Raw genomic sequence first — 23,355 nt, 5'->3', positions numbered from 1 at the left:
ATGCTTTACTGGATACTAGCTTTGAACTGGACCGAGCTCACCGCAGTCTGGGGCCGAAGCCAGCACAGGGTTCCCAGCCCATTGTTGTACGCTTTCACAGACACATCCAGAAAGAGCGAGTGCTGCTATGGGTGAAGAAAACACGGAGCATCTCCTACCAGGGTTATCCCATAAGGATCTTTGAGGATTTCAGCACCTCACTCACCAAGAAACAGGCATCATTCAACAAATTTAAGTCTCTCCTTTATAAGGATGGGATACGCTTCGGGTTGATATACCCGGCGCGGTTACGGGTCACCGTCGCATATTTGACTACTGTTTCTACTGTAATCTCAGCAGTAAGTGAAAACATAACGTCTCTTTACACATCTCCTTTAACTTTTTTGGTGCTCTATGAAAACTGGACTGAAGTTATAGGCAGACTGGTCTGCCTGGTAGGATTTGACTGTGCTGTTAAACATTAGTCCAAAGATTACCTATGAAGAGCACAATTGGTTTTTGTTAAGTACGGAAAACTGGAACACTAAGGTTTTTACGCTGTCAAATGGTAAATCAGAGGTGTACACATTTTCACAGCTGAAAAGGAAGCAAACTCCTATCAACTCAATCGGTTGTGTAAAGCAGTAGTTCCAGCATGCTCATCAGTGTTCAAGATGAGGTTAGGACAAATATGTAAGTTTCTTTGGAACTTGAAGGTGTCACTAAGGACATCTGCCTTTTCTCTTTTTTTGAATATCTTTGGTAGAGGAGTGTTCTTTTTTTCCTTAGACTCTCACGATGGCACTGTATATGTTGTTGCTACTTTGCTCAAAAGTACTGAAATGACTCAGCTAAGGCACCATATCATCAGAGCACTTGGAGGATTGATATTTTGGCACTGATTCCATGACTGACATAAGCCAGAAAGACATGTTACAAACCATCAGGCTCATGAGCTGGAACGTCAGGGGACTTGGTGGACCTATTAAAAGGACAAAAGTACTTTCACACCTTAAGAGTGTGAAAACAGTCATTGCGTTTCTACAAGAAACCCATCTTCGTCTATGCAACCACACCAGACTACGAAAACCCTGGGTTGGACAGGTTTTCCACTCCAACTTCAATAGTTGCTCAAGAGGCACAGCTATTTTTCTGCACAAGCAAGTACAGTTCTCATCAGAACAGGTCATATCTGATCCCAATGGCCGTTATATTATTGTCGTTGGTGTGCTGTTCCAAACTCCTGTTATTATGGTTTGTGTTTATGCCCCCCATCTGGGACTGCCCTAATTTTATGACTTCCCTATTCTTATCCATTCCAAGCCTAGATACACATCAACTCATCTTTGGAGGGGATCTTAACTTATCTGTCAATCCCACACTTGACAGATTGTGTTCAAGAAAACTAACTCAATCCAAAACAGCTAAATGTGTATCTGTATTCACAGATCAAATTGGCAGTGTGGACGTGCAGCGTTTTTTCCACCCAACAGCGAAAGAGTTTTCATTTCATTCCCAGGTTCATCAAACATACCCTTGAATAGACTACTTTTTTCTTGATAAGATTTTATTACCCTCAGTGAAACAATGTGAATAATTATTTCAGGCCATGCCCCCCTCTTATTAGATTTAGAACTAGTCCCTAAAACCAAAAGCCACTCAACCTGGAGATTAAACACTGGGCTATTATCATCCGACAAATTTTGTGGATTTATTTCTGACAGGATTTCACGCTTTCTCGAAAATAACAAATCTGACTCTACATCACCTTCTCTCCTGTGGGAAACCTTCGGTAATATGTGGAGAGATTATCTTATATAAAGCGAGGATACGAAAGGGTGAAAAACAAAGACAACTTGAACTGATGGAAACAACTCTTCAAATTGACAGACAACACTCCACTTCAGCCAATCCCACTCTCTAGATGGAGAGACTTAAATTACAGACTGAATTTGACCCCATTTCCACAAACAAAGTGGAGTTTCTTTTAAGGGGTACAAAGGGCACTTATTATGAATATGGAAACATGGCTAGCCGGTTACTGGCAAGGCAACTAAAACATCAATCCTCTTCCCAATTCATTGCACAAATTCGTAAGAACCCCCAAACTTCAGTTACAGACCCAACCGAGATAAATATTTTCACTTCATATTATTCTGATTTATATAAATCAGAAGCCTCTTCAGACACCACCTCAATGAACAAATTCTTAGATAACCTAGTCCATTGCCGCTTCTAGGTAGAATCAATTCTATCAGAATGAATGTCCTACCAAAATGTTTATTTCTTTTTCAGTGTCTACCTATATACCTGCCCAAAACTTTTATAAAGAATTGGATAAGATCATTTCACATTTCATTTGGTCGGGAAAGACTTCAAGGGCAAAGTACTCAATTTTGCAAAGAACCAAGGATGAGGGTGGCCTTGCTCTGCCGGATTTCAGGGCATACTATTGGGCAGCCAATATTCCAAAAATCTATACCTGGTACAACTCCCCCAGCACAGACTGGTGTCAGATGGAAGTCTACTCATGCAACTCCATCTCTTTATCAGCTTTAATATGTTCCCCTCTAAATGCACACCCTACTAAAGTCACCTCCAACCCAATTGTCTTGACTACTATAAAAATCCTGAAACAGTTTAAACGGCACTTCAAAATCACCTCTCTTTCCCCACTGATGCCCTTCTGTGAAAACCATTTATTTCCACCCACGGCCTTGATTCAACTTACACTCTGTAGAAAGAGAAAGGGCTGGTGAATTTTGATCAACTTTTCGACAAGGACATTTTGATCTCCTTTGAGAACTAAATTCGCCCTTCCATTTTTTTTTAGATATTTTCAAGCCAGAGATTTTGTTCGTTGTAATTCCCCGACTTCCCCCACAAACCATCTCGTACTCTCATTGATATAATTCTTTCTCTCCCTGCGGTCTGTGGGTTCATTTCAATTGTGGTGAAATTAATCTTGTCATCATTGTCATCCCCACTGGCAACTAGGAATTCATGGGAAAAGGAGCTAGGTGGTAACCTTGTCAGGCGAATGGTGGCAAAGGGCCCTTGACAGGGTTAACTCCACCTCATCTTGTGCCAGTCTGACATTAATTCAGTTCAAGGTCCTACATAGAATACATTTTTCCAAAGCTAAACTTGAAAAAAACTTTTTAATACAAGTGATACATGTGACAGATGCTCTCTGTCTTCAGCCAGTCATACACACATGTTTTTTTCCTGTCCGAGATTAAGCTCATTCTGGTCCTCTTTCTACAATACTCTTTCAAAAGCTCTAAACAGCTTTGGAGTCCTTTAACCTCCAACTTTGGTGTGCCTGAAGAATTCACGTAGCCCGCCGACGTATTTTACTTCTTTGGAAGGATAAGAATCCTCCCACCCCTAACTCTTAGCTAAAGGATCTAACGTAATTTCTACACTTAGAAAAAACCAAGTACAGTATTAGGGGGTGCTCCGATCAAATTTGATAAAACTTGGAATCCCATTCTTTACTTACTCAATTCCATTCCATCATTTGATGATTAAGATAGATGGTTCCAATTAAGATAAACTGATGTAACTTTTTTCCTTTTTTTTCCCAGTCAGGATTCTGAAAGACACCAGTAATAGTCTTGGTGTGATGATATGGTGGTCGAACACCAGGCACAACATACACAAACTGTTATAGTTAATTTTTGTTTTTTTCCCCAAGCATTGTGGGTCCCTCCTCTAATTGCCCCTTTTTACTTTTTGTTGGTTTGGCTACTGTTCACCCCCTCCTGTTTTTGTTTTTTGTATCCTTACTGATTGAACATACATTGTGTCTAGATAACCCAATAAAGATATGAAAAAAAATGCTGTATAAATGAATAGAAAGGCTAGATGAATAGATGAACACTCAATCAGTATGCTAAATCAAACTATAACCTACATTCTTGTATGAAAAAAGGCCAGCTGAAGGCAGAAGAAACACATCACAGTTGAGCTAGCTAGCACCATGATAGCTAGGCTCTTAAATTGTCAATGAAATGATGTTAGCTAGCTTACATTAGCATATCTGATTTACTTTTATTTGCTTGTTAAACTTGCATGCAGTAATGTGGCTTCAATAGTCCTGCTGTAGTGTGCAGGATACTAGAAATTAGTTGTGCTTGTGATTGAGGAATGCACAGAGCAGGGTAGCAATTCAACTGAATTTGAATTAGTTCAACTGATTTAATACAAATTCAGTTGAATTGAATTTGTATTAAATCAGTTGAATTAAACTGAATTTGTATTAAATCAGTTGAATTAATACAAATTCAGTTGAATTATTTCCCTGCTCTGTGCATTCAACTGAATTTGTATTAAATCTTGTTGTTTTAACTAAGATATAAGCAGGATATTTTTTAACTACATTTCAATTCCTTGTTAAAGGCTAATCAGCAATTTTGCAAATTTCCCATTATTCATGTTAATTCCTATAAATTCCCATATATTCCCTTTGATTCACATGGAAGGTTTCCAATTTTGAACATTCAAGGAATTTTGCAACCCTAATAAGCAGCACCATAAATTCTCACAGTGAACAACAATATCATATACTCTCATTCAATAGTTAGTGCTTAGCTCTGTACAGTAAAGATCTCAGTGTTCTGTATAGTAATCAGTCTTACGTGAATAAGCACCACTCAAATTCTCACAGTGCAATTGAGAACAATAACAACAACATTCTATATTCTTAATAAGAATCTAGGATATTGTTGTTACTGTTCTCAATTTCACAGTGAGAATGTATAAGCTGAATACGCTGACCATGCTGAGTGCGAGGGAAGGTCTTCAGGATCTGTTGTGCAGGGCCGGCAGCTCTTGTTTGAGAAATGTCTGGAAATGTAAAAAGTTTCAAAATGAGTCTGTGGAAGTTAATCCTCATGATCAATGCTGAAATCAAAATTGTGTTTTTCCTCTTGTTCCCACAACTGTACGTTTGAGCTTGTGTATGTACTTGTGTATAAATGTAAACAGTCCTCAAGGGTCAAAATCTGCACATACATCTTTCTGCATGGTACTTCTGTTACTTGATTTTGAATGTGTTTACATGTACATGTATTTACATTACATTGCAGTATTTTGTAATTGTATTTGACAGGGCTAATCAAGTTCAACCTGTGTGAGCACATGCTTTCTGCCTTAACCAGTGCAGTGGACTGTCCTTCATGGTAAACATATAGAAATTTTTGGACTGCAATAACCACATAAAATATATCTTACTTTTTAGAATGTAAACATTTGAACGCCATAGGAGAAGGCTAAGGATATAAACAACTCATACATGCTTATTTGTTCATGGTCATTTACTGGAAGGTGAGGTAATTACTAGTGGTTCTGTTCAGTAAAGATATCTAAAGTGCTAATTTACCCTCAATATATTGTTCATGTACATGATATGATGATTGATTAATTTAGTTAATATTAGTTAGATGTTTGTGGAACTCTCTGTTGTCGTCCACATGGAACAAAAGTACTGACAGAGGATTTCATATTTTGCATCAAAGTAATGATGATTTCTGATTGTATGTTGCAATTGAAAGCTGGCTGAACATGGCCACCAGTGAACAAGTAGTCTAAGTAACAGCCCACCACCACAGCAACCACAAATGGAGTGCATCATCCACTGCTTTGATGATAGAGATAAGCTGGTTTCACCTCAAAGTGTTGACTAATGACCAGGAATCTGAAGCTGAGTTGTCAACGCGAACTTGCACAGCAATTTACATTGCTGTTTACTGACAAATATCCCACTTTTCATGCAGTGTGGAGAACTCTGCTCAGGGCAGCTCGGATACAAAATCACGCTCGAGTATTGCAAGTGACAGAAGACATTCCTGAGGGACAGATTCCAGCAATTAACACAGAAAATGCTGCAGTATCTTCTCTATGAAGAAAGTTCATTGGTTGGAAAAGAAAAGCAAAGTGCTGATGGCTCTGCTCAAAGAAAGAATATAACGGTAGGGGAACACTGGGAGCAGAGCGCCACAATCGGTTTATGAGATTGGCAAATCATTGCATCCTGTTTTTATTCACATTTTACACAGCGTCCCAACTGGACTGGAATTGGGGTTGTGCATGAACAATATATTGAAGGTAAAGTTAGCACTTTAGATATCTAAACTGAACAGATATACAGAACCACTAGTACTTAACAACGCCTGCCAGTAAATGACCATGAGCAAACAAGCATGTACCAGTTGTTTATATCCATAGCCTTTTCCTATTGCATTCAAATGTTTACATTCTGAAAATGAAGATACATTTTATATAGTTATTGCAGTCCAGAAAATATGTTTACCAGGAAGGACAGTCCACTGCACTGGTTGAGGCAGGAAGCATGAGCTCACACAGATTGAACTTGATTACAGACATCCTGTGAGTAGTGTGGCCTTCCCTTTGAGTATGTCAAAATCTATTGCTCTTCAGCCCTGTCAAATACATTTATAAAATACTCACCCAAAGTAATGTAAATTTAGTATTTGTGTTTTGATCTTTAAGCATTGACAACTGTGAAATAACATACTGAGGTGGTCAAGCTTTACTTGTTGTCACCCAAAATGTTCTAAGAGACAACAACATTCCAGCAGGCAAGCAATATAAAAGAGCAATTCACATATTGCTATATGGTGGGTTAGTAACATTTTTAGTTAATTAGTATTCTACCTTAGGAACCTTTAGGTACAGCAAAAGTAGGTTGAACTGGGAGGTTCCTGTTGCTGCTGCTCTCATCCAGTTCAATATGGTCATCATCAGGGTCAGTCTCTCCTCCCTTTGTGTACCTATAAGTATTGATTGACATAGCCAACACTTCATTAATCATATTTTAAATTAAAATTTCCTTATACTTTTAACAATATAGCCTTGTGTAAAGTGCAGATGTTTAACAACTATTAAAACACTATTAAAAACCGACCAGTACACAATGCCAGCTTCATTTAGTAATTAATTTAGTCATTAAAAGTGGGTAATTAAGTTACTTCATTCACTGAGCAACTGTAAAATCCTTCAGAACAACACATTATACTACTTTCTTTTCTGGAGGTCCAGAAGTGCTGCTCTTGTTTTCATGACAAATTAGGACATTTTTAAAACACCACACCTATATAACACACCACAATCAGGACAGTGGGAAAAACATTTTCACATGCCTATGAAGTGTTGTTTAAGAACAGTTTCCCATACAACCGGAACCAGATTGACTGTAACAGCAGTTTGCAAAACATGACAACGTGACAACTCTCAACAACTTAGAAGCATTGTTCTTACCTGAACTCCGGTGTGTGCTGCTGAGCTTCGGCTGTAAACACGACGAGGAAAGTCCGTGACTGGTGAAGTTCCTGCATTAACAATTTCCTGTATCTCTTCCTTTCAAAATAAAAGCCCTCTAGCGTTATATACACAGTTCAGTCTTATACTAGGTTTCAGTTTTGTTTCCGTTTGATCATACAACTGCAGCTGGCAACTAGCTTTACACAATGATTGCGTTTGAGATCAGCGTTGGATGGTTAGTCAGTCAGTCAGTCAGTGATGCGGCATCTGATTGGGCGATAGACTGAACCTAATTGCAAAGCCCCGGATACGACTGCAGCGGAGCTCTCGTGAACGGCACATCCGGGACCTTCAGCGCTCAGAAGACATTTAATCCTTTGACGTCGATGCACCAACCTCATGAGGTAAAGTTGGCTCATTAGCTAGCTAATAGCTAGCAAACTGGATGGGATATATAATAAATGGTAATTAATTACTGAAGTTGTTGCTAAATATAACTGTTCATAACAATGCAAACCTGAGTTAAAGGGACGATTCTCCAAACAAACTTTTTCATCTTCAACTGCAGAGACAGTTAATAAGATAATTAGCAGGCTAATTAGCAAAACGGAATTCACACACGCAGTGGACTTAAACAAACTGGAAGGGATGTATCATAAATGGTAATTAATTACTTTTGTTTAATCTTCAAAAGCAGATAGTAGAGGTTGTTGCTAAATATAACTGTTCATAACAATGCAAAACTGAGTTAAAGGGACAATTCTCCAAACAAACTTTTTTATCTTCAACTGCAGCGACAGTCAAAGTTGTTTGTAACTGTTTTTTTTTTCTTTATGGAATTTAGATGATGTTTTCCTATTTAACACAAATTGATGATACTAGTAATTCAGTACAAGTAGAGTACAGTTTTATGATGATTTTAAATCAGTATTTATCTTTTAAGTTGCTTTGTTGGTGCTTTGGTAGATTAATATTATTTGTTAAAGTGTTTTAATGTTTAATGACATTTGCACAGAGTTTACACTGATCTATTAGCATGATCAGCAAATGAGTTATGAATAATACCATTTAAAAGTCCTCTATGATTCAAATAAGTACTGGTCTCGTTGACTTTTTGTCATCTTCTCATCTACATGTTTGCAGGTTGAGGAGTACATGAAGGAAAGAGCATGTCAAAAAGAAGAGCCAGACAGGTAATTACACATTAATTTATTCTATTTGGAATTAAGTAGATGTCTCAGTTGGGCCCAGTGCATACATGAAATGCCCTTTCACTGTATCAAAACAATCAGTTTGTGTGAAATGTTCACAATATCAATGTTAGTCTTACTTGTTTTTGAATGGCTTAGCAGAAAGAAATTAGCTACACCATTTGTTAGCTCTAACCTCCCCTTAAAGCATCAAATTGATCTTTATTCTCACAAAATTCTTCATTTGTAGTCCTTTTTGCTAACGTTTTTGTGCATGTTACATCTGCTGATCAGTTTACATAATTGGATTTTGGGGTGTGTAGATCATTTCACAACAGTGTGGGGTTTAGAGCTTTCTTTGACAAAAACAGAAGAAGCTAGAAGTCGGGAACATGGACTCTATATGTGTTCAGTCGTCATGTCCTCATATTGTTTTAGGCTGTGAAAGACTTGAGTGTGTTTCAGTTGATGTCCCCATATTGTCTGACCCAACGACTGTAGAGTGTGTGTTACGTGTCCTCATAATGTTGGGTAGCAGATGCTGTACAGTGTTAGCAGTTTCTATAGAGTTTGGCATAATGCGCCTAGATCCTCCTGTGAATTATGTTTACTGAAACAAGTATGATCATTTGTTCATTAATTAGTCAGGATTTATAGTAGAGAATATGTCTGACACTGTATTGTTGTGTTTTGTTGCAGACACCAAGTGTTCAGATCCTGACTCAACCTTCTACAGACCAAGAAGCAAGCGAGAGATCCACTTCATCCTTCCAACAGGTAATTACACATTAATTTGTTCTATTTGGAATTAAGTAGATGTCTCAGTTGGCTCCATTGCATACATGAAATGCCCTTTCACTGTATTAAAACAATCAGTTTGTGTGAAATGTTCACAATATCAATGTTGGCATTACTTGTTTGTGAATAGCTGAGCAGAGAGAAATTGGCTATACCATTTGTTAGCTCTAACTTCCCCTTAAAGCATCTAATTAATCTTTATTCTCACAAAATTCTTCATTTTTAGTCCTTTTTGCTAATGTTTTTGTCCATGTTAGATCTGCTGATCAGTTTGCATGATTGGATTTCTGGGGATGCAGATCATTTCACATCAGTGTAGGGTTTAGATCTTTCTTTGACAACAACAGAAGATGTTTGAAGTCAGGAACATGGACTCTATATGTGTTCAGTCGTCATGTCCTCATATTGTTTTAGGCTGTGAAAGACTTGAGTGTGTTTCAGTTGATGTCCTCATGGTCTGACCCATCGAATGTAGAGCGTGTGCTACATGTCCCCATATTGTTTTAGGCTGTGAAAGACTTGAGTGTGTTTCAGTTGATGTCCCCATATTGTCTGACCCAACGACTGTAGAGAGTGTGTACCATGTCCCCATATTGTTATAGGCTGTGAAAGACTGAGTGTGTTTCAGGTGATGTCCCCATATTGTCTGACCCAACGACTGTAGAGTGTGTGTTACATGTCCCCATATTGTTGGGTAGCAGATGATGTACAGTGTTAGCAGTTTCTATGGAGTTTGGCATAATGCGCCTAGATCCTCCTGTGAATTACGTTCACCGAAACAAGTATGATCATTTGTTCATTAATTTGTCAGGATTTATAGTACAGAATATGTCTGACACTGTATTGTTGTGTTTTGTTGCAGACACCAAGTGTTCAGATCCTGACTCAACCTTCTACAGACCAAGAAGCAAGCGAGAGATCCACTTCATCCTTCCAACAGGTAATTACACATTCATTTATTCTATTTGGAATTAAGTAGATGTCTCAGTTGGCTCCAGTGCATACATGAAATGCCCTTTCACTGTATTAAAACAATCAATTTGTTTAAAATGGTCACAATAACAATGTTAGCATGACTTGTTTTTGAATAGCTTAGCAGAAAGAAATTGGCTATACCATTTGTTAGCTCTAACTTCCCCTTAAAGCATCAAATTAATCTTTATTCTCACAAAATTCTTCATTTTTAGTCCTTTTTGCTGATGTTTTTGTCCATTTTAGATCTGCTGATCAGTTGACATGATTGGATTTCTAGGGATGCAGATCATTTCACATCAGTGTGGGGTTTAGAGCTTTCTTTGACAACAACAGAAGAAGTTAGAAGTCAGGAACATGGACTCTATATGTGTTCAGTCGTCATGTCCCCATATTGTTTTAGGCTGTGAAAGACATGAGTGTGTTTCAGTTGATGTCCTCATGGTCTGACCCATCGACTGTAGAGCGTGTGTACCATGTCCTCATATTGTTTTAGGCTGTGAAAGACTGAGTGTGTTTCAGGTGATGTCCCCATATTGTCTGACCCAACGACTGTAGAGTGTGTGTTACATGTCCTCATATTGTTTTAGGCTGTGACAGACTTGAGTGTGTTTCAGGTGATGTCCCCATATTGTCTGACCCAACGACTGTAGAGTGTGTGTTACGTATCCTCATAATGTTGGGTAGCAGATGCTGTACAGTGTTAGCAGTTTCTATAGAGTTTGGCATAATGCGCATAGATCATACTGTGAATTATGTTTACTGAAACAAGTATGATAATTTGTTCATTAATTAGTCAGGATTTATAGTACAGAATATGTCTGACACTGTATTGTTGCGTTTTGTTGCAGACACCAAGTGTTCAGATCCTGACTCAACCTTCTGCAGACCAAGAAGTGAGCAAGAGATCCACTTCATCCTTCCAACAGGTAATTACACATTAATTTATTCTATTTGGAATTAAGTAGATGTCTCAGTTGGCTCCATTACATACATAAAATGCCCTTTCACTGTATTAAAGCAATCAGTTTGTGTGAAATGTTCACAATATCAATATTGGCATCACCTGTTTTTGAATAGCGTAGCAGAAAGAAATTGGCTATACCATTTGTTAGCGCTGACTTCCCCTTAAAGCATCAAATTAATCTTTATTCTCACAAAATTCTTTATTTTTAGTCCTTTTTGCTGATATTTTTGTCCATCTTACATCTGCTGATTAGTTTGCATGATTGGATTTCTGGGGATGCAGATCATTTCACATCAGTGTAGGGTTTAGATCTTTCTTTGACAACAACAGAAGATGTTTGAAGTCAGGAACATGGACTCTATATGTGTTCAGTCGTCATGTCCTCATATTGTTTTAGGCTGTGAAAGACTTGAGTGTGTTTCAGTTGATGTCCTCATGGTCTGACCCATCGAATGTAGAGCGTGTGCTACATGTCCCCATATTGTTATAGGCTGTGAAAGACTGGGTGTGTTTCAGGTGATGTCCCCATATTGTCTGACCCAACGACTGTAGAGTGTGTGTTACATGTCCTCATATTGTTGGGTAGCAGATGATGTACAGTGTTAGCAGTTTCTATGGAGTTTGGCATAATGCGCCTAGATCCTCCTGTGAATTACGTTCACCGAAACGAGTATGATCATTTGTTCATTAATTTGTCAGGATTTATAGTACAGAATATGTCTGACACTGTATTTTTGTGTTTTGTTGCAGACACCAAGTGTTCAGATCCTGACTCAACCTTCTGTAGACCAAGAAGCGAGCGAGAGATCCACTTCATCCTTCCAACAGGTAATTACACATTAATTTGTTCCATTTGGAATTAAGTAGATGTCTCATTTGGCTCCATTGCATACATGAAATGCCCTTTCACTGTATTAAAACAATCAGTTTGTGTGAAATGTTCACAATATCAATATTAGCATCACCTGTTTTTGAATAGCATAGCAGAAAGAAATTGGCTATACCATTTGTTAGCTCTGACTTCCCCTTAAAGCATCAAATTAATCTTTATTCTCACAAAATTCTTTATTTTTAGTCCTTTTTGGTAATATTTTTGTCCATGTTACAACTATTGATCAGTTTACATGATTGGATTTCTGGGGATGCAGATCATTTCACATCAGTGTAGGGTTTAGAGCTTTCTTTGACAACAACAGAAGAAGTTTGAAGTCAGGAACATGGACTCTATATGTGTTCAGTCGTCATGTCCTCATATTGTTTTAGGCTGTGAAAGACTTGAGTGTGTTTCAGTTGATGTCCTCATGGTCTGACCCATCGAATGTAGAGCGTGTGCTACATGTCCCCATATTGTTTTAGGCTGTGAAAGACTGAGTGTGTTTCAGGTGATGTCCCCATATTGTCTGACCCATCGACTGTAGAGTGTGTGTTACATGTCCTCATATTGTTGGGTAGCAGATGATGTACAGTGTTAGCAGTTTCTATAGAGTTTGGCATAATGAGCCTAGATCCTCCTGTGAATTATGTTTACTGAAACAAGTATGATAATTTGTTTATTAATTAGTCAGGATTTATAGTAGAGAATATGTCTGACACTGTATTGTTGTGTTTTGTTGCAGACACCAAGTGTTCAGATCCTGACTCAACTTTCTGCAGACCAAGAAGTGAGCATGAGATCCACTTCATCCTTCCAACAGGTAATTACACATTAATTTATTCTATTTGGAATTAAGTCTATGTCTCTGTTGGCTCCAATGTATATATGAAATGCCCTTTCACTGTATTAAAACAATCAGTTTGTGTGAAATGTTCACGATATCGATGTTAGCATTACTTGTTTATGAATAGCTGAGCAGAGAGAAATTGGCTATACCATTTGTTAGCTCTAACTTCCCCTTAAAGCATCTAATTAATCTTTATTCTCACAAAATTCTTCATTTTTAGTCCTTTTTGCTAATGTTTTTGTCCATGTTAGATCTGCTGATCAGTTTACATGATTGGATTTCTGGGGATGCAGATCATTTCACATCAGTGTAGGGTTTAGAGCTTTCTTTGACAACAAAAGAAGAAGTTTGAAGTCAGGAACATGGACTCTATATGTGTTCAGTCGTCATGTCCCCATATTGTTTTAGGCTGTGAAAGACTTGAGTGTGTTTCAGTTGATGTCCTCATGGTCTGACCCATCGAATGTAGAGCGTGTGCTACATGTCCTCATATTGTTTTAGGCTGTGAAAGACTGAGTGTGTTTCAGGTGATGTCCCAATATTGTCTGACCCAACGACTGTAGAGTGTGTGTTACATGTCCTCATATTGTTTTAGGCTGTGACAGACTTGAGTGTGTTTCAGGTGATGTCCCCATATTGTCTGACCCAACGACTGTAGAGTGTGTGTTACGTATCCTCATAATGTTGGGTAGCAGATGCTGTACAGTGTTAGCAGTTTCTATAGAGTTTGGCATAATGCGCCTAGATCCTCCTGTGAATTACGTTCACCGAAACGAGTATGATCATTTGTTCATTAATTTGTCAGGATTTATAGTACAGAATATGTCTGACACTGTATTTTTGTGTTTTGTTGCAGACACCAAGTGTTCAGATCCTGACTCAACCTTCTGTAGACCAAGAAGCGAGCGAGAGATCCACTTCATCCTTCCAACAGGTAATTACACATTAATTTGTTCCATTTGGAATTAAGTAGATGTCTCATTTGGCTCCATTGCATACATGAAATGCCCTTTCACTGTATTAAAACAATCAGTTTGTGTGAAATGTTCACAATATCAATATTAGCATCACCTGTTTTTGAATAGCGTAGCAGAAAGAAATTGGCTATACCATTTGTTAGCTCTAACTTCCCCTTAAAGCATCAAATTAATCTTTATTCTCACAAAATTCTTTATTTTTAGTCCTTTTTGGTAATATTTTTGTCCATGTTACAACTATTGATCAGTTTACATGATTGGATTTCTGGGGATGCAGATCATTTCACATCAGTGTAGGGTTTAGAGCTTTCTTTGACAACAACAGAAGAAGTTTGAAGTCAGGAACATGGACTCTATATGTGTTCAGTCGTCATGTCCTCATATTGTTTTAGGCTGTGAAAGACTTGAGTGTGTTTCAGTTGATGTCCTCATGGTCTGACCCATCGAATGTAGAGCGTGTGCTACATGTCCCCATATTGTTTTAGGCTGTGAAAGACTGAGTGTGTTTCAGGTGATGTCCCCATATTGTCTGACCCAACGACTGTAGAGTGTGTGTTACATGTCCTCATATTGTTGGGTAGCAGATGATGTACAGTGTTAGCAGTTTCTATAGAGTTTGGCATAATGAGCCTAGATCCTCCTGTGAATTATGTTTACTGAAACAAGTATGATAATTTGTTTATTAATTAGTCAGGATTTATAGTAGAGAATATGTCTGACACTGTATTGTTGTGTTTTGTTGCAGACACCAAGTGTTCAGATCCTGACTCAACTTTCTGCAGACCAAGAAGTGAGCATGAGATCCACTTCATCCTTCCAACAGGTAATTACACATTAATGTATTCTATTTGGAATTAAGTCTATGTCTCTGTTGGCTCCAATGTATATATGAAATGCCCTTTCACTGTATTAAAACAATCAGTTTGTGTGAAATGTTCACGATATCGGTGTTAGCATTACTTGTTTGTGAATAGCTGAGCAGAGAGAAATTGGCTATACCATTTGTTAGCTCTAACTTCCCCTTAAAGCATCTAATTAATCTTTATTCTCACAAAATTCTTCATTTTTAGTCCTTTTTGCTAATGTTTTTGTCCATTTTAGATCTGCTGATCAGTTTACATGATTGGATTTCTGGGGATGCAGATCATTTCACATCAGTGTAGGGTTTAGAGCTTTCTTTGACAACAACAGAAGAAGTTTGAAGTCAGGAACATGGACTCTATATGTGTTCAGTCGTCATGTCCCCATATTGTTTTAGGCTGTGAAAGACTTGAGTGTGTTTCAGGTGATGTCCCCATATTGTCTGACCCAACGACTGTAGAGTGTGTGTACCAAGTCCTCATATTGTTATAGGCTGTGAAAGACTGAGTGTGTTTCAGTTGATGTCCCCATATTGTCTGACCCAACGACTGTAGAGAGTGTGTACCATGTCCTCATATTGTTATAGGCTCTGAAAGACTGAGTGTGTTTCAGGTGATGTCCCCATATTGTCTGACCCAACGACTGTAGAGAGTGTGTACCATGTCCTCATATTGTTATAGGCTCTGAAAGACTGAGTGTGTTTCAGGTGATGTCCCCATATTGTCTGAACCAACGACTGTAGAGTGTGTGTTACATGTCCTCATATTGTTGGGTAGCAGATGATGTACAGTGTTAGCAGTTTCTATAGAGTTTGGCATAATGCGCCTAGATCCTCCTGTGAATTACGTTCACCGAAACGAGTATGATCATTTGTTCATTAATTTGTCAGGATTTATAGTACAGAATATGTCTGACACTGTATTTTTGTGTTTTGTTGCAGACACCAAGTGTTCAGATCCTGACTCAACCTTCTGTAGACCAAGAAGCGAGCGAGAGATCCACTTCATCCTTCCAACAGGTAATTACACATTAATTTGTTCCATTTGGAATTAAGTAGATGTCTCATTTGGCTCCATTGCATACATGAAATGCCCCTTCACTGTATTAAAACAATCAGTTTGTGTGAAATGTTCACAATATCAATATTAACATCACCTGTTTTTGACTAGCGTAGCAGAAGGAAATTGGCTATACCATTTGTTAGCTCTAACTTCCCCTTAAAGCATCAAATTAATCTTTATTCTCACAAAATTCTTTATTTTTAGTCCTTTTTGCTGAAATTTTTGTCCATCTTACATCTGCTGATTAGTTTGCATGATTGGATTTCTGGGGATGCAGATCATTTCACATCAGTGTAGGGTTAAGATCTTTCTTTGACAACAACAGAAGATGTTTGAAGTCAGGAACATGGACTCTATATGTGTTCGGTCGTCATGTCCTCATATTGTTTTAGGCTGTGAAAGACTTGAGTGTGTTTCAGTTGATGTCCCCATATTGTCTGACCCAACGACTGTAGAGAGTGTGTACCATGTCCCCATATTGTTATAGGCTGTGAAAGACTGAGTGTGTTTCAGTTGATGTCCCCATATTGTCTGACCCAACGACTGTAGAGAGTGTGTACCATGTCCTCATATTGTTATAGGCTCTGAAAGACTGAGTGTGTTTCAGGTGATGTCCCCATATTGTCTGACCCAACGACTGTAGAGAGTGTGTACCATGTCCTCATATTGTTATAGGCTCTGAAAGACTGAGTGTGTTTCAGGTGATGTCCCCATATTGTCTGACCCAACGACTGTAGAGTGTGTGTTACATGTCCCCATATTGTTGGGTAGCAGATGATGAACAGTGTTAGCAGTTTCTATAGAGTTTGGCATAATGCGCATAGATCATACTGTGAATTATGTTCACTGAAGCAAGTATGATCATTTGTCTATTAATTAGTCAGGATTTATAGTAGAGAATATGTCTGACTCTGTATTGTTGTGTTTTGTTGCAGACATCAAGCGTTCAGATCCTTATTCAATTTTCTGCAGACCAAGATATGAGCAAGAGATCCACTTCATCTTTCCAACAGGTAATTACACATTAATTTATTCTATTTGGAATTAAGTAGATATCTCAGTTGGCCCCCGTGCATACATGAAATGCCCTTTCACTGTATCAAAACAATCAGTTTTTTTTTAAAATGTTCACAATATCATCGATATCACCATTGGATTTCTGGGGAAGTAGATCAATTTACATCAGTGTAGGGTTTAGAGCTTTCTTTGACAACAACAGAAGAAGTTAGAACCACTATTATTTCTATTTTTGCTATAATTAATTGCATCATAATTTTTAGTTACAGTTCTGTGTAATCTCAAACAAATAATGAATCTCTGTCATTTCAATTAGGGTCAGCCAGACCACTGGAGGTGTCTCCTTCCACCAGACAGCTACTGCAAGGCAAGTAAGACAGCTGCCTTCTTCTCCTTCATTCAAAAATGTTATGTTCTTTTACTGAGGATATTCACTATTTGAGGAAATATTGTATAAACTTAACTAGGACTAAGGTTTTTTACATTAAATTCTTGATATGGACAGTCAAGAGCAAGCCGCCATCTGCAAAATCTAAAGCGGCATCATGCTCGGTGTGAGGAACGTTACGATGAGGCCAAGAAAAAGATATTTGAGAGAGAGAGGCAGATGATTTTGAGTCTGTTAACCAGAATGAATAATTCTGTGAGTACGCAAATAGGTCATACGGTCATATGCAAATTAATTCTTTTCAAGGTATTCATTTTACAAGAACCTCCATGGGCCTAGCAGATTTTTTCTCATTCACTTGTTGTTTCCAGTTCATGCACCATGTTTGAAAGACAAAGTTGCAACAGATTTTTTCTCTCAAAATATTAGTTATACTTCTATGCGATAGGTGAGTCATAGTAACGAAAATTTTCATGCTATGCATTGTTCTCCTTTATATCATACACCATCAACATCAAATCGCACACTGAGATGTGTTGTGGTTTAGGGATTATTGTCTTAATAGTATGTCATCATAGGTAGGTATGTGAGGCAAAATATTTTCAAAGTGTTATTTAAATCATTTAAACATTTCCACTTTAATATAACTGGGGTGAAAATGTCTATTCAGTCAATTGTATTTACAGTATTAATAATGGTTTTAAAGGTTGAACATCCCTTGGTCGATGATGGTGGATTTCATGATGGAAACTCTGCAAGCTTAAGTGACCAGGTAATGTATACGACACAGTAGTGAATGTATTAGGAATCCAATGCAATTCAATTTCATGTTTTTAATGACTCATCTCTTACAAGTCATCACTTACAATATGTGATGGTACTGTATGGGGAATGATAACCTGGCTTTTTTCTCCTTTTTCCTTCAGATCTCTACTGATGAATCTTCAGATTGTACAGATTATGAAGATATTGACTATGTTCCAGACTCAGGTGGCAATTCCTCAGACACAAGTCTCTGTAGTAACGAACTGAGAATCACAGAATCTCTTGCTCCCAAAAATTGTTCAAGGACATGCCAGTGGGGATAGCTACAGTACACAGTGGGGAGAGAAACCTACAAGTTTAAGTTTGTCACTGAGAAGCAGCAGTCATAGCACTTCAGTGATGAGTTGCAGTAACAATTCCCTGGAGGCAAGATTTCTGTATTTTCTGTTCTGTTTCAATTGACATATTTTGCCAGCAATTAAAAAAGAAAAAATGGCAGAAAGTGTTCCATGTCTTTATTCACATGAACATGTACTACAAAATTTATAAATGCAATACAATAAGACTTAAAAAGCAGACTGACCACATTTTTTAGCTATGTCTCATTTTAAGTCTCTACAAAGCTTAGTTTTACTGTGTTGTATTAACATGTGAATATCTGACATTTCTGTCAGAGGTTACCTGACTGATGAGCATGACTATTGTACACCTGTGTCTATTATATAGGTATTTCAAACATATCCAACAGGAGCCAAGGTAATAATACAGACCCTACCCTTTCCTAGTCTTTATAAGTCATGTATACATGAAAATTTTGTGTGTATCCATGGGTTTCACAATTCACCTAAACATGAAATATCAGTGTGTGATTTTATTGCACCTATAAGTCACATAAACCTGACAGTGTCCTCACAAGTAGCATTAAAATCAGGTTTGACCAAAAGTTTGCCCTAGCCAAAATCTCAACAGATGGGCATATTCCTGGAAGCATGGGGAAGAAACACTTTGATTCCCCAGCCTCTAGGACCTTGGGAAAGGCATGTTCCCATTTTTCACATTTTTGTCTTATGTACCGATATGTCCCGAAAACACGTATGTGTGTGTGTGTGTGTGTGTGTGTGTGTGTGTGTGTGTGTGTGTGTGTGTGTCTGTGTCTGTGTCTGTGTCTGTATGTGCTGGTGTGTCTCTACGTGCATGTGTGACATCTTCGGGCCTGAACTAAAATGTTGCAGCTGTCCGGATTTGTTTATGTCTGGCTGTGAGCTGCGTGAAACTGTTCTGTAAGTGTTCCTGCCCGTGCGTTGTGTGCACAAATGTACATTCACCCCCCCTTCAAACAATGTGACAAGATGCAGCAGTAGGCGGACTTATATTTTAAACGAACAGCTCGCCCCAAAATGAAAATTCAGTCATTGTCTACCAACCTGCATGCCGATGGAAAGTCGGGTGTCGTAGTCCACTAAACGACTCTTCTTCTTCTTCTAAACAACTGACGTAGATGGGGGGAACCTTAAAGACCCCAATAACATATGTCCATGCAGCTCGATTTAGGTGTGTTATTTACACCCTCAACAAGTGGTCAAGCTTGTGCACCTACTTCAGGCGAGCTGCACACCAACGCTTTTCTCCATGAAGCTGCAGTGATTCCCGTTCCCTGACTGAAATTCATTTTTTGGGCTGAGCTGTTCCTTTAACAGGGGCAGTTGCTGATGTCAGCATCGTGGCACAGACTCAGAGGTGACATTGCTTGTGCCTGTCACAGAGGTGGCTCCAACACACACACACACACACACACACACACACACACACACACACACACACACACACACACACAGTGTACACAGCAAGAATAGTGAACAGGGTGTGACCAAGAGGGTTTGTTTTGTGTTTTTTAACATAGTATTGCTGACAGCTCTGTCATTATGACATTCAATAGTTTGACAGCATTGTCTTGGTCTACACTTTGTGACAGGGCACCTTGGAGGCAGCCTACAGCCACACATGCACATGCAAAGGGACCCAGAGGTAGTGAAGACCCAGACAGTGTGCAGGATTTGTCTGTCTACCTCTAATGTAATAATGTTTGTTTCTGTTGCGCTGTTCATCCCACTTCTCACCCCCTAGATGTGTTTCAGTCTCCAATCTCCCATCTCCGTGCTCAAACATGACTCAGACCGCTAACAAGCATCTGAAATGAGCGTTGAGCAGTATCCTGCGCCGGACTCGGAGTTGACGGGGCTTATCGCTCTACAACCCACTGTCTTTGTCTCCCTTTCCTACCTCGGTAACAGACAGATTATTACCCTTCATAGCTGCGCGCTTCCTTTCATTTCCTGGGTGTGTGATTAGTTGCTAGTTAACTATCACAGTAATGAGCAGAGAGTTAATAAAAGATACAAGCATGGGTGCGCCCGCAGAGATCTGCTGCAGGCAGGGCAGGCGCGCAAAATCTGTTCATACTTTACCACATTTTCAGACTATGCAAATGGTCTCTTATCTTGATGAAGTGTGGGAGGATTACGCTTCCGTAAAATTTGATTGTTGTGCAGTCTGAATATCTCAATTTTGGCTCGAGATCAAGGGGTATAGAGGGATCTTTAGAATTAAGTAGGTAACATACAAGTATTGCATCCCTGCAGTCCCAGACTGTTAAGTGTGAGGAAACACACAGAGCAGGATGTATAAAACTTTGCAATTCGTTGTATGTATTCAATCATGAATATGCCTACACAGTGTGTTGTCAGGGTAATAAAACCCTGCTCACATGGTGCAACGTTCAACTCCCATTGTAAAGCTGTTCAAGTGCCCGGTGCCAACAGTTAGGGTGTGTTAGCACCGATTTATGCCTGATTTAACCTGATTTGCACCAGTTTTCTTCGGGGGCTGCAATTATTGCCGTCTACAAATAACTACAATAACTACAAAAGACGATTATCCTGTAATTAGATCAGTCAGAGTAACTATGCACGTAAAGAACCTTAAAGAGATTGGCCTTAACAGATGATTGGTGGAGCCCTTCCACCTCCACCCCTTTACATGTTTGTTGGTCATTTCTCCACAGAGCCTTTGAGTTCAGCCCTGGTTGTCACAACATGAGCAAAGGTGCTGCAAAAGACTAGCGCCTGATAGACTCCAATGTCACTGCAGGGCCACAGGAGTCATGTAGTCGTGTCAGGCTGCATTAAGAAAGTCAAAGTGAACTAAAGCGAGCATCCTAAGGGGTGGTCGGGCGAGAGCGAACTCACAGTAGTAGTATTTTTCCTCATCTGCCAGAGAGGAACCCTTAGCCTCACAAAACAAATTATGGTGATGCTTTTAAACTGCTTTTAGAGATTGCATTCAGATTGGAAAGCCTTGCAGGCATCGCGCGCAGTGTTCTTTAGTGCGCCTGTTTTTTAGGCATCCATAAAGATTTGTGCTCGCCGTCATCTTGCTTTGCCATTAACAGCACAAAGCAGCCTGTGTTGTTATTCATATTGAGACACGTATCGAACAGTGTAGGGGAAAAAATTCCTAATATAGGAAATAGTACAAAATACGCACACATGCACATACACATGACAGTTTTTTTAATTTTCTTTCAAGTTGTAAGTTAATCTTCACCTGATTTAAGTTTTTTCTGCAGCTAATATTTGACTTTTAGCCCATGACTGTGCACCAACATCTATTTTCTGTCTTGCACAGTGTGTTTTAGATGATATCCAGAGGGTGCACCAAAGCAGAACATCTTCAGATTCTACACACTGTGGATTTAATTTAGATTTTGGTATAGAACGTTTTGCACGTTTCCTCAATTTGAACATGTACAGTTTATATTTGCATATTCTATATCTATTTATTTATCTATATCTCTGCTTCTTGCTATGCTCTTAACTTGAACCAGCTGGGTATCATTTGAATAAATGTTAGTGTCCTTTCCATTTAGATAAGTCAGGACTGTTAAAAATGTCATTTGTCAGAAATTGTCCAGGGATATCTTCGCCACTAGACTCGCTGCTCTTTGCTGAAAGTGACTAGCTACCATTAGCAAGTAGCTCAGTTAGCCTTGGACCTAACTGGCCATATTAGCCAATGAGTGCGCGCCTGCAAGCGTGAAGTGTGTGTTATGATGAGTCAACGAGGCTATCAAGCTTGTTTTTGTTCTGTAAAAGAGAGATACAGAAGGTATACAGTTGTATTTTTCTGCTAAGTCAGAAAAACGGGTATAAAAATATTTGTTTGTTTATTATTATAAATCCTGGCCTGATATCACAAACTGCCCTTTGATACAGCTCATGCTTTTATTGTTAAAAAAAAAAAAAAGCCTAGCTATTACAGTGCGAGTGTTGTTATTATCCCAAGAGCTAATAAACAAGGTCAGCTTTAAAAAATGGCCTAGCTGATTAGTTAACTGTAGAGGCTGCATACGGCCAAACCTGAGCAAACACAACAACAACAACACGCCCCCAAGTAGGAACATTGTTGCGTGACTTATTTTAATCGGCCCTATTAATAGGACATCTGATACATCAATGAAGGCCATAAATAAATGCAGCAGGTGTTTGCTTCCATGATGTAACCAAGGTCATGTCTATTTGAATCACGGCTACACAGCAAGTATTCATTTTCTTACCTTGGACTGCTCCTGTCAGTTAATCAGTTGCCTGTGATTCATGTGATTCACCGTGTCGAAGCAGATCTTGTCTTCTTAATCTTAGTCGTCATTGTGACAATAAGGTGTTTGAGAAATGATTATTTTTTTTCCCCCCAGCAGGCGGTTACTCCTGGAAATGCAGTATGACTTAGATGTGTCATCAGAGTGCTTGATTTAAAAAAAAAATAAAAAATTCCAGCTGCTGCCGTGCTCAAAAAGAGTTAAAATGTTGCAGTCCATGACTAATCAAAAAATCAGACGTGGACACTGCGGTGTGAAGGATGAACACTGCCTGTTGTAGGGACATCGGTAGTTAACTGTTGGACTTTTCTGGTCCTCTACCGTGGCATGAAGGGGGGTGGGGAAGCAAAAATAAAGAAGGTGGTTTCTGTCAGAGTGGTTAAGTCGGCCTTGAAACAAATTGACGAGGCACTTGCGAAAAGGAAGCGACTTTGACAGCAGTCTGAGTGAAATCGTAATCGCACTTGTTTATCAGTTTCTGCTCGAGAAGAGGGCAAATAAACTGCATCTGTTTGAGTGATAATTATCTGTTTAGTTCTGAACATCAGCGCTGGAAGTCACTCTAATGCAAAACTGTGGTGATCATATTTGCCAGACAAGCGTGTTGTTTTAGAAGCTGAAACCACAAAACATCAAGATGGTGTTTAATAAAACTTTAAAAAGATGGCTGATAAAAGCGAGCGCTACGTCTATGCTATTGGCGAGCTTTGATAGCGAA

General features: G+C 38.8%; 1 protein-coding gene and 1 long non-coding RNA gene across 15 annotated transcripts; one reads left to right on the top strand and one right to left on the bottom strand.

Annotated features, from left to right (window-relative positions):
* Positions 1-2,213: 2,213 nt before the first annotated feature.
* LOC115578178 (uncharacterized) lies at positions 2,214-7,375 on the bottom strand. Its single transcript, XR_003983390.1, has 3 exons — positions 7,264-7,375; positions 6,661-6,776; positions 2,214-4,830 (listed from the first exon to the last, which is right to left on the bottom strand). It is a non-coding gene; the product is annotated as an uncharacterized LOC115578178 (long non-coding RNA).
* Positions 7,376-7,594: 219 nt separating this feature from the next.
* Positions 7,595-19,112, top strand: LOC115578177 (G2/mitotic-specific cyclin-B3-like). 14 transcript variants are annotated; one of them, XM_030411031.1, is made up of 14 exons: positions 7,595-7,670; positions 8,410-8,459; positions 9,156-9,233; positions 10,117-10,194; positions 11,078-11,155; positions 11,944-12,021; positions 12,810-12,887; positions 13,771-13,848; positions 14,637-14,714; positions 15,693-15,770; positions 16,749-16,826; positions 17,148-17,201; positions 17,925-17,990; positions 18,145-19,112. In XM_030411031.1, exons 2-14 carry the CDS (start codon positions 8,436-8,438, stop codon positions 18,304-18,306), a joined length of 1,008 nt encoding a protein of 335 aa, XP_030266891.1. In that variant the 5' UTR covers positions 7,595-7,670; positions 8,410-8,435; the 3' UTR covers positions 18,307-19,112. The 14 variants fall into 14 exon arrangements, with proteins under 14 accessions (XP_030266891.1, XP_030266894.1, XP_030266898.1 ...); XM_030411034.1 differs by having other exon boundaries at positions 17,147-17,197; XM_030411032.1 differs by having other exon boundaries at positions 7,643-7,730.
* The last annotated feature ends 4,243 nt before the right edge of the window (positions 19,113-23,355 follow it).

Source organism: Sparus aurata, unplaced genomic scaffold (assembly GCF_900880675.1).
Source record: "Sparus aurata unplaced genomic scaffold, fSpaAur1.1, whole genome shotgun sequence".
NCBI lineage: Eukaryota > Metazoa > Chordata > Actinopteri > Spariformes > Sparidae > Sparus > Sparus aurata.
This window is presented reverse-complemented; position numbering and strand designations above follow the sequence as displayed.